The 12275-nt window shown below is 34.2% G+C and overlaps 2 protein-coding genes across 2 annotated transcripts; both read left to right on the top strand.

The window, feature by feature from the left end:
- The first annotated feature begins 408 nt into the window (after nucleotides 1–408).
- On the top strand, nucleotides 409–4744 carry LOC114424691 (glycosyltransferase BC10-like). Its single transcript, XM_028391546.1, has 2 exons — nucleotides 409–1036; nucleotides 3949–4744. The coding sequence occupies exons 1-2, from the start codon at nucleotides 506–508 to the stop codon at nucleotides 4588–4590; spliced, it is 1173 nt and encodes a 390-aa protein (XP_028247347.1). The 5' UTR covers nucleotides 409–505; the 3' UTR covers nucleotides 4591–4744.
- A 2089-nt stretch (nucleotides 4745–6833) lies between these two features.
- LOC114421209 (protein SAR DEFICIENT 1-like) lies at nucleotides 6834–11003 on the top strand. The gene is made up of 7 exons (XM_028387043.1): nucleotides 6834–7054; nucleotides 7174–7249; nucleotides 7326–7908; nucleotides 9182–9342; nucleotides 9870–10064; nucleotides 10151–10232; nucleotides 10364–11003. The coding sequence occupies exons 1-7, from the start codon at nucleotides 6954–6956 to the stop codon at nucleotides 10624–10626; spliced, it is 1461 nt and encodes a 486-aa protein (XP_028242844.1). The 5' UTR covers nucleotides 6834–6953; the 3' UTR covers nucleotides 10627–11003.
- The last annotated feature ends 1272 nt before the right edge of the window (nucleotides 11004–12275 follow it).

Raw genomic sequence — 12275 nt, 5'->3', positions numbered from 1 at the left:
TTAAATTATTAGTATTATTAATATATAATTATTAATATTTAATATTTTGTTGTAGCTTAAATATACTTTCAGTCAATTAAATGTATGAGTTAAAAATAGAAGTAGTGTTTCAGTGTTTCTCTTATTTTCTGTACTTGGAAATTGCTTATAAATTTATTTGACATTTAATTTTTTCATATACAAATTAAGAAATACAGTTAATATTTTAGAATTGATGAAAATTATTACAAATTGATCCGATTCTCTCATTTATATTTCTTCTTTTTATCTGCATTTCACAATAAATGGTTAAGAATATAACAGGAAAAAAAATATTGAATGCTTAATTAGTTCATGTACTGTAAAATAAATGGAAAAACATAAAAAGTTGCGTCAAACAAAATGGGCGAGAGAGTACTGTATACGAATAGATGAATTTTGAGATCAATTTAAGTACTACAACACCACCTATTTAATTTCTGGTTGGTCATCATCCATGATCGATCCAATAGCATAGCATAGCACCATGAAGAATAATAACCACCAGCAGCAAGAACGGTCTCTCGCTGCTCAATCACAGATGTTCAGTTTCTTCTTCTCTCATGTTCTTGTATTTGCCTCAGGGTTGCTCATTGGAATCACCCTCATCACTTTCTCTTTCAAAAACTTGTCCCTCAACTTTCAATTCCACCAACTCTTCCTTCCATCACTGTCTCCTCATTCTGATCCCATTCTCATCTCTGCGTTAAATAATCAAACAAAAGTCACCATCCATTCCATCTTGAGGCCAACCAAAGCGGCTATGCATGACATGACAGAGGAAGAGTTGCTGTGGAGAGCTTCTATGGTTCCTATGATTAAGGAACTTCCTTACAATCACACCCCAAAGGTTGCATTCATGTTTTTGACAAAAGGGTCTGTCCTTTTGGCTCCACTGTGGGAGAGATTCTTCAAAGGAAATGAAGCCTTCTATTCCATCTATGTCCATTCACTTCCTTCTTTCAATGACACTGTGCCTCAAACTTCTGTGTTTCATGGCCGCAGAATACCAAGCAAGGTCAGTGTGTCTCTTTACTTCCTAATTAATCAACCATTTTGTATTTGGCTATGTTGCATTTCCTGTCTTTTTATTTCATCAAGAGAACCCAAATTCTAATTTTCCATGTGGTAATCAGCAAATCTGTACAAGTTTTTTTTTTTTTTTTTAACAAAAAAATATACTTGACTTTTGTTTTCTGCTAACGTACTCAAAGTGCAAGAATTATAATTGACCTTGCCTCAAAACTAACAGATTTCCCCCCCTATATTTTTGGATTTAGTGCAATATTTTCCAATTACATTAACCTTCGGAGGTTTCATGGGCTTGAATGAGACAGCACAAAGAAACCAGTTTTGATTGTGATGTCAAACACGAGGAACGCCTTAATAAACGCCTTATGAAATGGTTTCCTCACCGTATTGTTTTTTACAACGGCCATTTAAGTCTTCAAGAGAAAAAAGAGAGTACAAATACTATTTGCTTTGATATTTACTGGGTTACATACTATAAGATATTTTTAACAAATTCATGATGAGGAGTTAATAAAACGTTTGTGTAGTAACTGGAATCTGTCCTACATTGAATGATCAAACGCTTATTATCTTCGCTGAACTGAAGTTCTCTTAGGAATCTAATTAGACCTATTATGAGTGTTATGTAACGTATTATACCTTATTTTAAAAGTCATTCACGGTCAACACTAGAGGAGTTCTTGCAAAAGGAGGCTTTGATGAAAGATCAACCAGCTAAGACTACAAAGGAGCATTGCCTATAATTATAAATAATGGCTTTTCAAATAATCTATTCAAGAATGTGAAAATTTATGATATTTCCAGTGCAGCAGTTATTGGTCAACTGGTCATCCATATGTTCTTAAAGTGAGATTTTCCATTTTTTATATGACTATAATTTACTGCAAAATGAGGTAAAAGAAACCTGAACAACTATCTCCCCTGAATCATTGGAATGTCAAGTTTTTTCCTTGTTCTTGTTGGTTGCTTCCGAAGTTGAAATGTTAAAGTAAACCGTCAATACTTTTCTTTGATTCCACTCCTTTTGCACCTCATGGAAATTTGGGCCTCAAACTAAGCACATTATTATTAGTCTGTTGTTGGACATGACCTCACTCTCTATCCAAAGCCCAAGAAAATCACTTTCCCATTGACCCATTTACACATTTAAATCAGATGTGTTTGGATGATTATTTGTAAAATTGATTTTTCAAACAAATTAATTTTGAAAGTTAGCAATAAACCTCAAATATACTTTTTTTTATCCAATGCCCAAAATCAATTTTAGTCCCACAATTAGCATAGAACTAAATATGTGAACACTAACTTAAATTACATTAATGTGATTTTGTAAAATCCAAGTTGAATCCAAACATGAGCTTAGACTTTTTTTTTTACCCAAAGTGACTTATATTTTTCATGAGGAAAAATCCACTTGGAGTAAGTCGTTAAAGTTACTCTTAATCCTCACATTCCAACTTATTTTCATCTAACGGTTCATAATAATTTACTAAACCAGGTCACGTGAGAGAGTAGGCCAAGTCTCACGTGCGTCCTCTCAAAGAGAGAGACACTGTGCGAGATGAGTATTTTGGGAGGGATTGCACGGTATGTACGTAATTAGGACCGTTAGATTTTTCAAAATTTTAATCAAAGACTGATTTTTATTTTTTTAAACTTTTCTTTCTTTCCCTCCTAATTTATCCTTCTTCCTTTGGTACTTTATCATTTTCCCTTTCTCTTTCTACGACACTAGCATCCCCGCGTGGAGGAACCACCGCACCGGCGCAACACTGTGACGACGACCCACCGCACGACATCAATGAGCCACCACATTGTGATGACAACCAGCGCACCAACGCCAAATGAGCTAACAACAGTGACACCAATGCAACCACTAGTGACATTGAATGAAGACAACGACGGTCGACGAGAACATCAAAGTGCAATGATTCTACCCTTGCAGACTCAGCATACCATACTTGAATTTCTCATCTTCTTCCACAGGCACTCCTCCTTTTCACCTTTCACACATTTGAAACACGTTCATAGACAATAGTGGCAGCAAGGAATTTTTGAAACACGCTCGTTTCTCCCATGCTCCCCCTACTCCCAATAATAAGTACCCTAATTTTGTTCCTCTTTCCCTGCTGGCACACCTTTCGAGCACCCTTCTATTCCTCTATAATCACCATTGAAGGAACCAAAAACCATAGTAAAAATCCTTTTGTAAGATAATTGTTTTTATAAAAGACAAACCCTTAATTTAACTGATAAAAATCCTTTTGTAAGAGGATATTTTTTTGCTTTATGTTTGTGGAAGTTGCACTATTTTGATTCATATTTATTTTTTATCTTTATTTGTGGATTGCAGGAATATAAGTCTGCTTGATTTCATTTGTAACTGGGTGTTTGTTCCCCATTAAAAATTGAACTTTGGCCTTAGGCTTGTGCTAAATTTGGGACTTATGACGTGATTATTGAAATGAATTTCAGAGTGGTTATTGACTTCTTGTGCTGGTTGTAACCATCGGTGTTGGGTTGTTGTTAGGGACATTGAAGCTGTGTGCACATGACATAGGAACGATAAAAAATAAAAAAGTAAACGGGTGAGAGAAGATGAGGAAAGAGAAGCAGAATCATCTCACATGATAAGTTTTAGTAAATCTTTATGAACGGGTAGATGAAAATAATTTGAACGGTCAAGATCAAGAGTAAGTTTAAAGACTTACTCGGATCCTTCCCCATTTTCCATTCATTATAATAGAAGAAATACAAATAGGAATGAAATCAAATACAATTTAGATGTCCTAGCTAAAGAGTGAGTGACCTGATTTACTTGTCTATGAACGAAATTCACACGCGAGTTTGGATTTGAGAATTCTCTATTTGATTTCTTCTTGTAACGTGATGATGCAGGAGGTAAGATGGGGTGACTTCAACATTGTAGGGGCAGAGAGACGTCTACTAGCCAATGCACTGCTCGATTTCTCTAATCAACATTTTGTTCTTCTCTCAGAATCATGCATTCCTTTGTTCAATTTCTCAACCATCTATAACTATCTTATGAACTCAACCAAGACCTTTGTGGAAGCCTATGACATGCCAGGTGCAGTGGGGCGAGGCAGGTACAGCCCCAGAATGAGGCCACTAGTTAACCTTTCTCAATGGAAAAAGGGGTCACAATGGTTTCAAATAGACCGTGCCCTTGCCATTGACATAGTTTCTGACCAACAATACTTCCCCTTGTTCAACAAGTATTGCAAGAATAGATGTTATGGTGATGAGCACTACTTGCCAACGTTTGTTAGTATCAAGTTTTGGAAGAGGAACTCTAACAGAACATTGACATTTGTAGATTGGTCAAGGGGTGGAGCCCATCCTGCAAGGTTTATGAGACAACATGTAACTGTTGATTTTTTGAAGAGGCTAAGGCATGGCAGAACATGTCTCTACAATGGGAAGACCACCAATATTTGCCACCTGTTTGCAAGAAAATTCATGCCGCAGGCTTTAGATAGATTGCTGAGGTTTGCTCCACGAATAATGCAATTTAATTGATTTGTACGTGTTTGTTCATGTTTTTTTTTTATTTTTAAATTTAATCATTTTATACAGATCAGAGTTTAAATAGAGTACTACTAGTGAAGTATTTAATCATAAATTCATTTGTATACTATAAATTAACGGTACATTTTATAACAAGTTTTTCTTATGAAAATATTATATAGATATAATTATATAGCAAGGTTCTTATAAAAAAAAATATTTAAACAGTAAAACAGATAGTGCAATTCAATTGATTTGTGTTTCTTCAATCATTTCTCCCTCATTTATACATATCAAAGTTTAAATAGAGTGATATAGTGAAGTATTTAAGCAAAATTACCGTAAATATCTCTTATGCTCTACACAACCTTTGGCATAATCAGGTACTTGGCCTGAATACCTCTTATGTCCTATATGACCCTAGGTAGAATCAAATTAGGTACTCAGTCAGGGGAACTTGAATATCTCAAAAGTCATAAACTCGTAATTAAGGCAATAAAATGTAATTATCTTATGTAAAGTCGGTTAAAGCTATCAAGAGTATCCTTAATAGTAATTATAAGGTATTACCTAATATGATAATGATGTACAAGGGCTCATAGATCCAAAAGCCCTTTAATGTATATATAAATATAGAAATATGGAGATAAAACATTATTCATTACATTAAAATACTTATTTGTTATTCTCGGTTAGAATCTGACTTGAGTGTTGAAATACTTTTGACAAGTATTTCAAGTATATCATCCTTTCGATTGACGAACTAATAATTAGTGTTAAAATCTAATCTTAAATGTGAAAATCGGATTTGAAATTTGTTTGATAAGACTATTATTACACATATTAATCTCTTTAGGAATTGTCAAAACTAAAAAAATTAATCTCTTTAGGAACACTTTTGGCCAAACTTTGATGGATTGATATGAAGCTCAAGAAAAGTGAATACGACGTTGCCCCAGGCTGCCATGGAAATAGGAAGGAGCGGCCAAACTTCGTGTGTGCAAGTGCAACATCAAAATAAAATAATTGGACTAACGACAATGCCACTCACTTTTCGTTCTCACCTCATTTGCCGCGACACTGGCCAATTAGTAATATAATTGAATCAACTTAGGGCCTACTTCTTAACCCAGTAGGTAGATAGAAAGCATATATGATACATCACTTCTGTTGGGGTCTACTTCAACAACCGAGTAGAGTATAGACTTGTGTTGATTTTGATTATCTTATAACAAACTTTTATTATTCATTTTAAAATTATTACGAACGAATTCCATTAAATATAAGAGTAATTTTGAATGAATGGTATCTTTTACTACTCGTTCATAAATAATTTTGAGTCTAATAATTTTTTATTCCACAAACTATAGTTTCAACTCTTGATATAGTATATATAAAAACATATATTGGGAAAGATGCGAATGGCTGACAAATAAGCTAATAAAGTGTCACCTTGAATTAATAGTTCAAAGTTCAAACAATTATTCATTTGCTGCTACAAGTTATTACAAGTCAGCTTGGCCGCTATGACGAGGGCCCTCAGGACCATTTCGATCCTTCCTAGAAGCGCGTAGTTTGAGCAAACTGTTAGATGACAAAATCTAATTAACAAGAAAGCAGTATTTTACAGTAATTTTACTAGATTACAAAATGGAATAAACAATCATATAACAAATCTTTAACTTTCAAGTTTAACTCAAGTTGTTTTTCTTCCGAACTCGACGGCGCTTTGGCTCGTTAAGCTTACCACTAGTTAGTGTTGCGTTGGCGCTCATATGGGTCTTGTACTTTTGTCTTTAAATGATGTCATACGTACGTAGTTTGAGAATTTTTTTTTTTATAACTAGAAGAAAGCAAGAAAAAAAGAGAGTTTCGAATAAGATGAGAGACGTTGAGGGAATAAATAAAGAAAAAGTAAATTATAAAACTGAATAATAGAAAATGTTTATAAGAATGAGGTGTGTTTTTTTTTTTTTTTCTTGAAGTAAAATGTTCCAAATAGTGAAAATGTTGGATATTACGAATATACGAAAAGCTTTTTTAATCATAATCCGTACAGTACTAGATGTAATTTTTTGTTGGCTTGATTTAATTGTGGGTCCAACATAGCTTTTATCACCGCGGAGTGAACGATAAAGATTTGGCGGGTTGACTTTGGATGGGTGTTGACGTCTAAGTCTTTTACATCATATATAGGATACGGCTTCTTGGTTATAACATCCTAGTTGCTTGGATATTTCCTCCGAAATTCCAAGAACCTTCTTTCATTTCTGGTATAAAATGCAAAATCACCTTCTCCTACTGATCCTCATTAAGATATCGATCGATCACCCTCTTTCATAATATTCCCAGCTGGTCCCCCAAAAATCAATCAAATGGCGGCGAAACGATTTTTTGATGATTCTGATCAAGACAACAATAATAAGCCACCAGGCGATAAACGGATGAGAACTACACCAAGACCTTCTTTTGCTTCGTATGTTCTGTTTAACCAATTCACTTAATTGCTAGCTTCATCAATTAAGTTATATATTTTCATTTCATCGTATCCTGTTATAAATTAATTAAACCAATGTTTCAATCTTCTTGACACAGGGTAATAGGAGAAGTGGTGATGGTGAAAAACTTGCAGAACCTTTTCTCAGGCTTGGAGCCCTTGCTTAGAAGAGTGGTAAGTGATGATCAAAAGTAGTAAACTTAATTAACCAAATAAACATTATTATTGATTTTTTGTGATCGATGATCAGGTGAATGAAGAGATGGAGAGAGTGATGAGGCATTTTAGTGTGCCACGTTCAATATTAAGTAGGTCCCCTTCGTTGAGGATAGAAGCAGCATCAATGGAGCAAGAATCAAAGTATGAACTGGTGTTCAGCAAGAAGCTATCGGTCCCTATATTCACGGGAAGCAGAATAGTGGACATAGATGGGAATTCCATCCACGTGATTCTGGTTGACAAAAGTGGCGGTGAAGTAGTAGCGGTTCCCACTAGTCTGGGCCACCCGATAAAGCTAGAGATAGTGGTGCTTGATGGGGATTTTCCAGCTCCCAACAACAACAAGGAAGAATATTCATGGACGAGTGAGGAGTTCAACAACCACATAGTGAAGGAGAGAACTGGGAAGAGGCCATTGCTCACTGGAGAATTGAATCTCACCATGAGAGATGGGATTGCACTAATTGAAGAGATTGAGTTCACTGATAACTCTAGTTGGATACGAAGCAGGAAGTTCAGAGTTGCAGTTAGGGTGGCTCCTGGGAGTAATCAAACTGTTCGAATTCGTGAAGGAATCACTGAGCCATTTGTTGTTAAGGATCACCGTGGTGAATGTAAGTGTTTCATTTCCTTTTATATCAATCTTCTCTTTTCATCTCTCATATATATGTTAAAAAACTTATATTACTGTCAAAATAATGATTTGAAGAAGGCTTCTCTCTTCTCTAGAAAGAAAAGTAGGTCCAGTCAACCTATTTAGTCTAATATTGTTGCGTCAGTGAATCACTGCAGAATATACACCTAACGCCTATACAATATTATCAGTTAGTGCCAATTAATGCTATTTCAATTTAATCCAAGTTGCATGCGCGCCATGTGAATCCTGGAAGAAAAAGGAGAAAATAAAATGGTTGGTGGGGGATAAATTAATATGTCCAAGTGATGAGTTACTGATTTATAAAGAGAAAAATAGAAAGAGTAATGACCAACATATTTTCACCTTAATAAAATTTTAACGCCTTTGTTTCTGGAATAATTTACTACGTAGAAATTGATTTTTATGTCTAGAAAATTTAAAGTGAAAATATACCGTGGTAAAAAAAATTTCTCGCATGTTTAAGCATCATCTTTTGGAATTTTTTTCTATAAATTGTTTATAATCTGTTTAAGATTGGAACAGTCCAAAAAAATTACATTAAAGCCTTGTTGTAAAATTACCATTTTATATTAAATTTCTTAGGAGATTGTGACTTCAAATTTATTAAGATCAATGTCTCGTACTTTACAGTAGTGGAAAAGTACATTGGCCACAACTTCTACAAGATAGGGGCATTTCATTTTCACCCTTTCCCGCAAGCAATATTGATCCCTTTTAATTAATTTGTTTGTTTTCTTTTGTTTTAGTCATTTTTTTTATGATGTCTGGAAAGTGATTGGTGGTCAAACATACAGGTAATTGAGAGCTTTGCTTAGCACCGATAGAGGCTTAACCATGAACCGTGGTCCCTCCACCAAAGTAATATTATAATACATAGTGTGAATTTAAGAAAACCCTCATAATAAAACTTTCACCTATTGACAAAATGACGCGTACAAGGTCTTACATTTTCTTTTTCATTGCAATTTATACCAACTTCTACTCCGGTTTTGGCAATCTGCTGGTTTGGGGAGGGTCCTGGGTCAATGGTTTCAAAGACAGGGTCAAGCACGTACCTAGTGGTCCTTCATTCAAATAAAAAACAAAATATTGATGAATTTTTTAGTTTTTTTTTTTTTTAATTCATGACATCTAAAATTTGGTGGATATGAAAGTTTACTATTAATGTTGTAATTTTTGTTGTTGTCCTAAATAGAATATTTATATATTTTTTGTTCATGCATTTGAAGTGTACAAGAAACATCACCCACCTATGCTCAACGACGAAGTGTGGCGCCTAGAGAAGATTGGTAAAGACGGAGCTTTCCACAAAAAATTGTCCAAAGAGGGGATAAACAGCGTTCAAGACTTCCTCAAGTTATACTTTGTTGATTTCCATAGGCTCAAAAAGGTATATATCTTTATATTTTTATTACTCAATTCTTTGTATTAAGTCACGAAAAAACAGGAAAGGTGATAGAGGACAGAAACTATGTTACTATACTCCTAAGAAAACACCATTAAAGATTATAAAGAAAACAATAAACAAGATAAAAGGAGAATAATATAAAATTTCATTCATTTCTCATTCATTGATTTCCTAAAAGAGGAATATATTTATATAAATTTAATTGATGTTAATCAATGGATATTATCTATTCATTTGTCCATATGTAATTATCTATGATGCAAATATCAATTCTAATCTATATAATCTTTTGACCACTTTAATTTTAGGATATATTTCGGTATTTTAAAGCCCATTCTAACATAAGGAAAATAAAAGGATGAACTATTAAAAAAGATTCACGCCAAGTGTATACACATAATGATTATTATAAAGGAAATAAATAGGGAGAGATATAAAATAAACTTAAGATTGGTAATTATCATATGGATAAATAAGGTCTTTATTAATTTGTATGGTTTTGCAATCAGATTTTGGGCGTTGGGATGTCAGATAAAATGTGGGATGTGACAATCAAGCATGCAAAGACTTGCGAGAAGGGCAACAAATACTACGCGTACCGTGGGCATAATTTTACCGTCTTTCTGAATTCCATATGCCAGTTGGTTAGAGCTGATATCAACGGCCAAACTTTTCCTGGCAGAGAGCTAAGCAACATGACTAGGGTAACTTTATACTCAAAATTTCCTCACATTAGATTTAACTTTACTATATATGTGTAGATTTTGATCCAATAATTCATTATATGCAGAGCTATATGGAAAAATTGGTGAGAGAAGCATATGCTAGATGGAATGACTTGGAAGAAATTGATGCGGCTCTGTTAACCCAAGGTATGTTCTAGTTAATCAATGTGTAGCAAAATTATTTTACAATCACAAATCCTTTCACTTTAAAATTCACCGTGACATTAACATATTTCATTCAGTGGCAGTAATTAATTTATATGAATCAAACTCTATAGGTGAAACCTTGGAGGAATTTCCAAACAATCATCAGGCATCACTAATAGCATATGATCAGAATGACTACTTTGGTGATAAATCTGCCGAAGTTGGTAACTATGTACCAACCCATAATGCACAAATGGGATGCAGCGACTGGCAAGTGAATGGAACATTTGGCACAACATCATTCGTGAATGGCGGCATACCTTACAGCTTCTCAGATTCACAATCGGACAGTGACATAACCCCCTCAGTTGATGCTGCCGCAAGGTGGCATTAGGAAAATTATTTAGTACTTTGACTTTCAGCTGTAAATACGAATTAACAGTTGAAGAATCAAATTAGGTTCAGTGACTTAGTGTGTGAAGTCTTGTTGGCCCATTACATAAACTGTGTCCAGCCTGCCTTGGCTTATATTGGGCTTTCTTTTCTTTCTGGTTAGGCGTAGTTTATTATGAGGCCCATTTCAAGGATATGTGCAAAGATGAGGCCTGGCTCTTCTGCAAAATATGCAACCTGCCTTTGCTGGGCTAATGTTGCTATGTTTTATAATTTCAGCTATCACGAAACAGAATGATGCTTTATAAATAGTGATAAGATAAATGATGCAATCCTTTGATTATACTGTATGCATTTTTTGTTTATGATTTGATTTAAGAGTCTCATTCTGCTTTTAGCTTGCAAATGTTCATGTTCTGGGACTATCTATTCACACATCACAACAAATGAAATTGATCCAATTCCAAAGAAGTCTTTTTAAAAGTTACATTTGGTAGCTAATACTAATAGTCTCCCGCTTGAAATATTGTTACCACTCTTATTATTAGTTACACTAACTAGTTTTTGTCAAAAGAGTTAAATCAATTGGTTAAAAAATTTATTAAATAATATGCATGAATTATTGTAAACTCATGTAAGAATAAATAAATTGTCAGATTGAGACAATATTAGGTTTTTCTTTCTCTCTTTCTAGTTAGGCGTAACGAATTATGAGGCACATTTCAAGGATCTGTGCAAAGATGAGGGATGGCTCTTTATGCAAAAAACGCAACCTGCCTTTACTGTGCCAATGTTGCTACCATAATTTCAGCAATCATGAAACATTAATGATGAATGGTCCAATCCTTTGATTATACTTTTATGCATTTTTGGGTTTTGATTTGCGTCTTGTCCCTTTCTACTTTTAGCTTGCAAATGTTGTGGGAGGATTTTATTCACACATAACAACAAATGGAAATTGTCAAAGGATCATACTCATATATCATAAGGATATTCAAATCCCACCAATGTGAAAATCTTATGGGTGAATGATCTATAAGTATGTCGAACCTTAAAACATGTTTTGATCTTCATGAGTCATTCGAATCAAACTCACCTAAACTTTTGTAAAAAAAAGTAACAAATGAAAATTGATCCAAAGAAAATTGTGGTTAATGAAAATTTTTCTCAGTGATTTTGAAGGAAAGGCAGTTGCAGAACATAAAGAAGAAATTGTTAATACAGTAACTTACAAGTGAATACGCGACATCAGCAACACATGATAACAACTTAATGTGGAAATTTGAGCAAAACTTTTACTTTTAGAAGGATACGTAGAAATGGAATGCACAAAACTAAAGTCATTGTTTGATAATTTATACGTCATTAAAGTCAGCCATATATAATTCTGTAGCAAACCATATGTAGAACAGCTGTATATACTATATCTTTAGTCAATATGAAGACATGCCATTGAATGTGAATGCGAACATTAGAACTGGAGAAATACGAAACATGACAAGGATTTCTCCTCCTTCTCCTTTACGAACATTAAAGTCATGGACCAATCTCTGCCCTGTATCGTGTCTTTCACGTAACGTGTTTAATTTCCCCTTTGGTGGCTGCGAGAAATTTCCTTCCTACCCAAAAGGTTGGAAATTCTCATAATCG

Source organism: Glycine soja, chromosome 8 (genome assembly GCF_004193775.1).
Source record: "Glycine soja cultivar W05 chromosome 8, ASM419377v2, whole genome shotgun sequence".
NCBI classification, from domain to species: Eukaryota; Viridiplantae; Streptophyta; class Magnoliopsida; order Fabales; family Fabaceae; genus Glycine; species Glycine soja.
This window is presented reverse-complemented; position numbering and strand designations above follow the sequence as displayed.

What these genes read in the sequence shown, in the direction of transcription:
- LOC114424691 (XM_028391546.1), top strand. Translation starts at nt 506, where the DNA reads ATGAAGAATAATAACCACCAGCAGCAAGAACGGTCTCTCGCTGCTCAA. An exon ending in GCCGCAGAATACCAAGCAAG is followed by an intron (nt 1,037 to 3,948) that starts GTCAGTGTGTCT and finishes GTGATGATGCAG; the next exon opens with GAGGTAAGATGGGGTGACTT.
- LOC114421209 (XM_028387043.1), top strand. Translation starts at nt 6,954, where the DNA reads ATGGCGGCGAAACGATTTTTTGATGATTCTGATCAAGACAACAATAAT. An exon ending in CCAAGACCTTCTTTTGCTTC is followed by an intron (nt 7,055 to 7,173) that starts GTATGTTCTGTT and finishes TTCTTGACACAG; the next exon opens with GGTAATAGGAGAAGTGGTGA. An exon ending in AGCCCTTGCTTAGAAGAGTG is followed by an intron (nt 7,250 to 7,325) that starts GTAAGTGATGAT and finishes ATCGATGATCAG; the next exon opens with GTGAATGAAGAGATGGAGAG.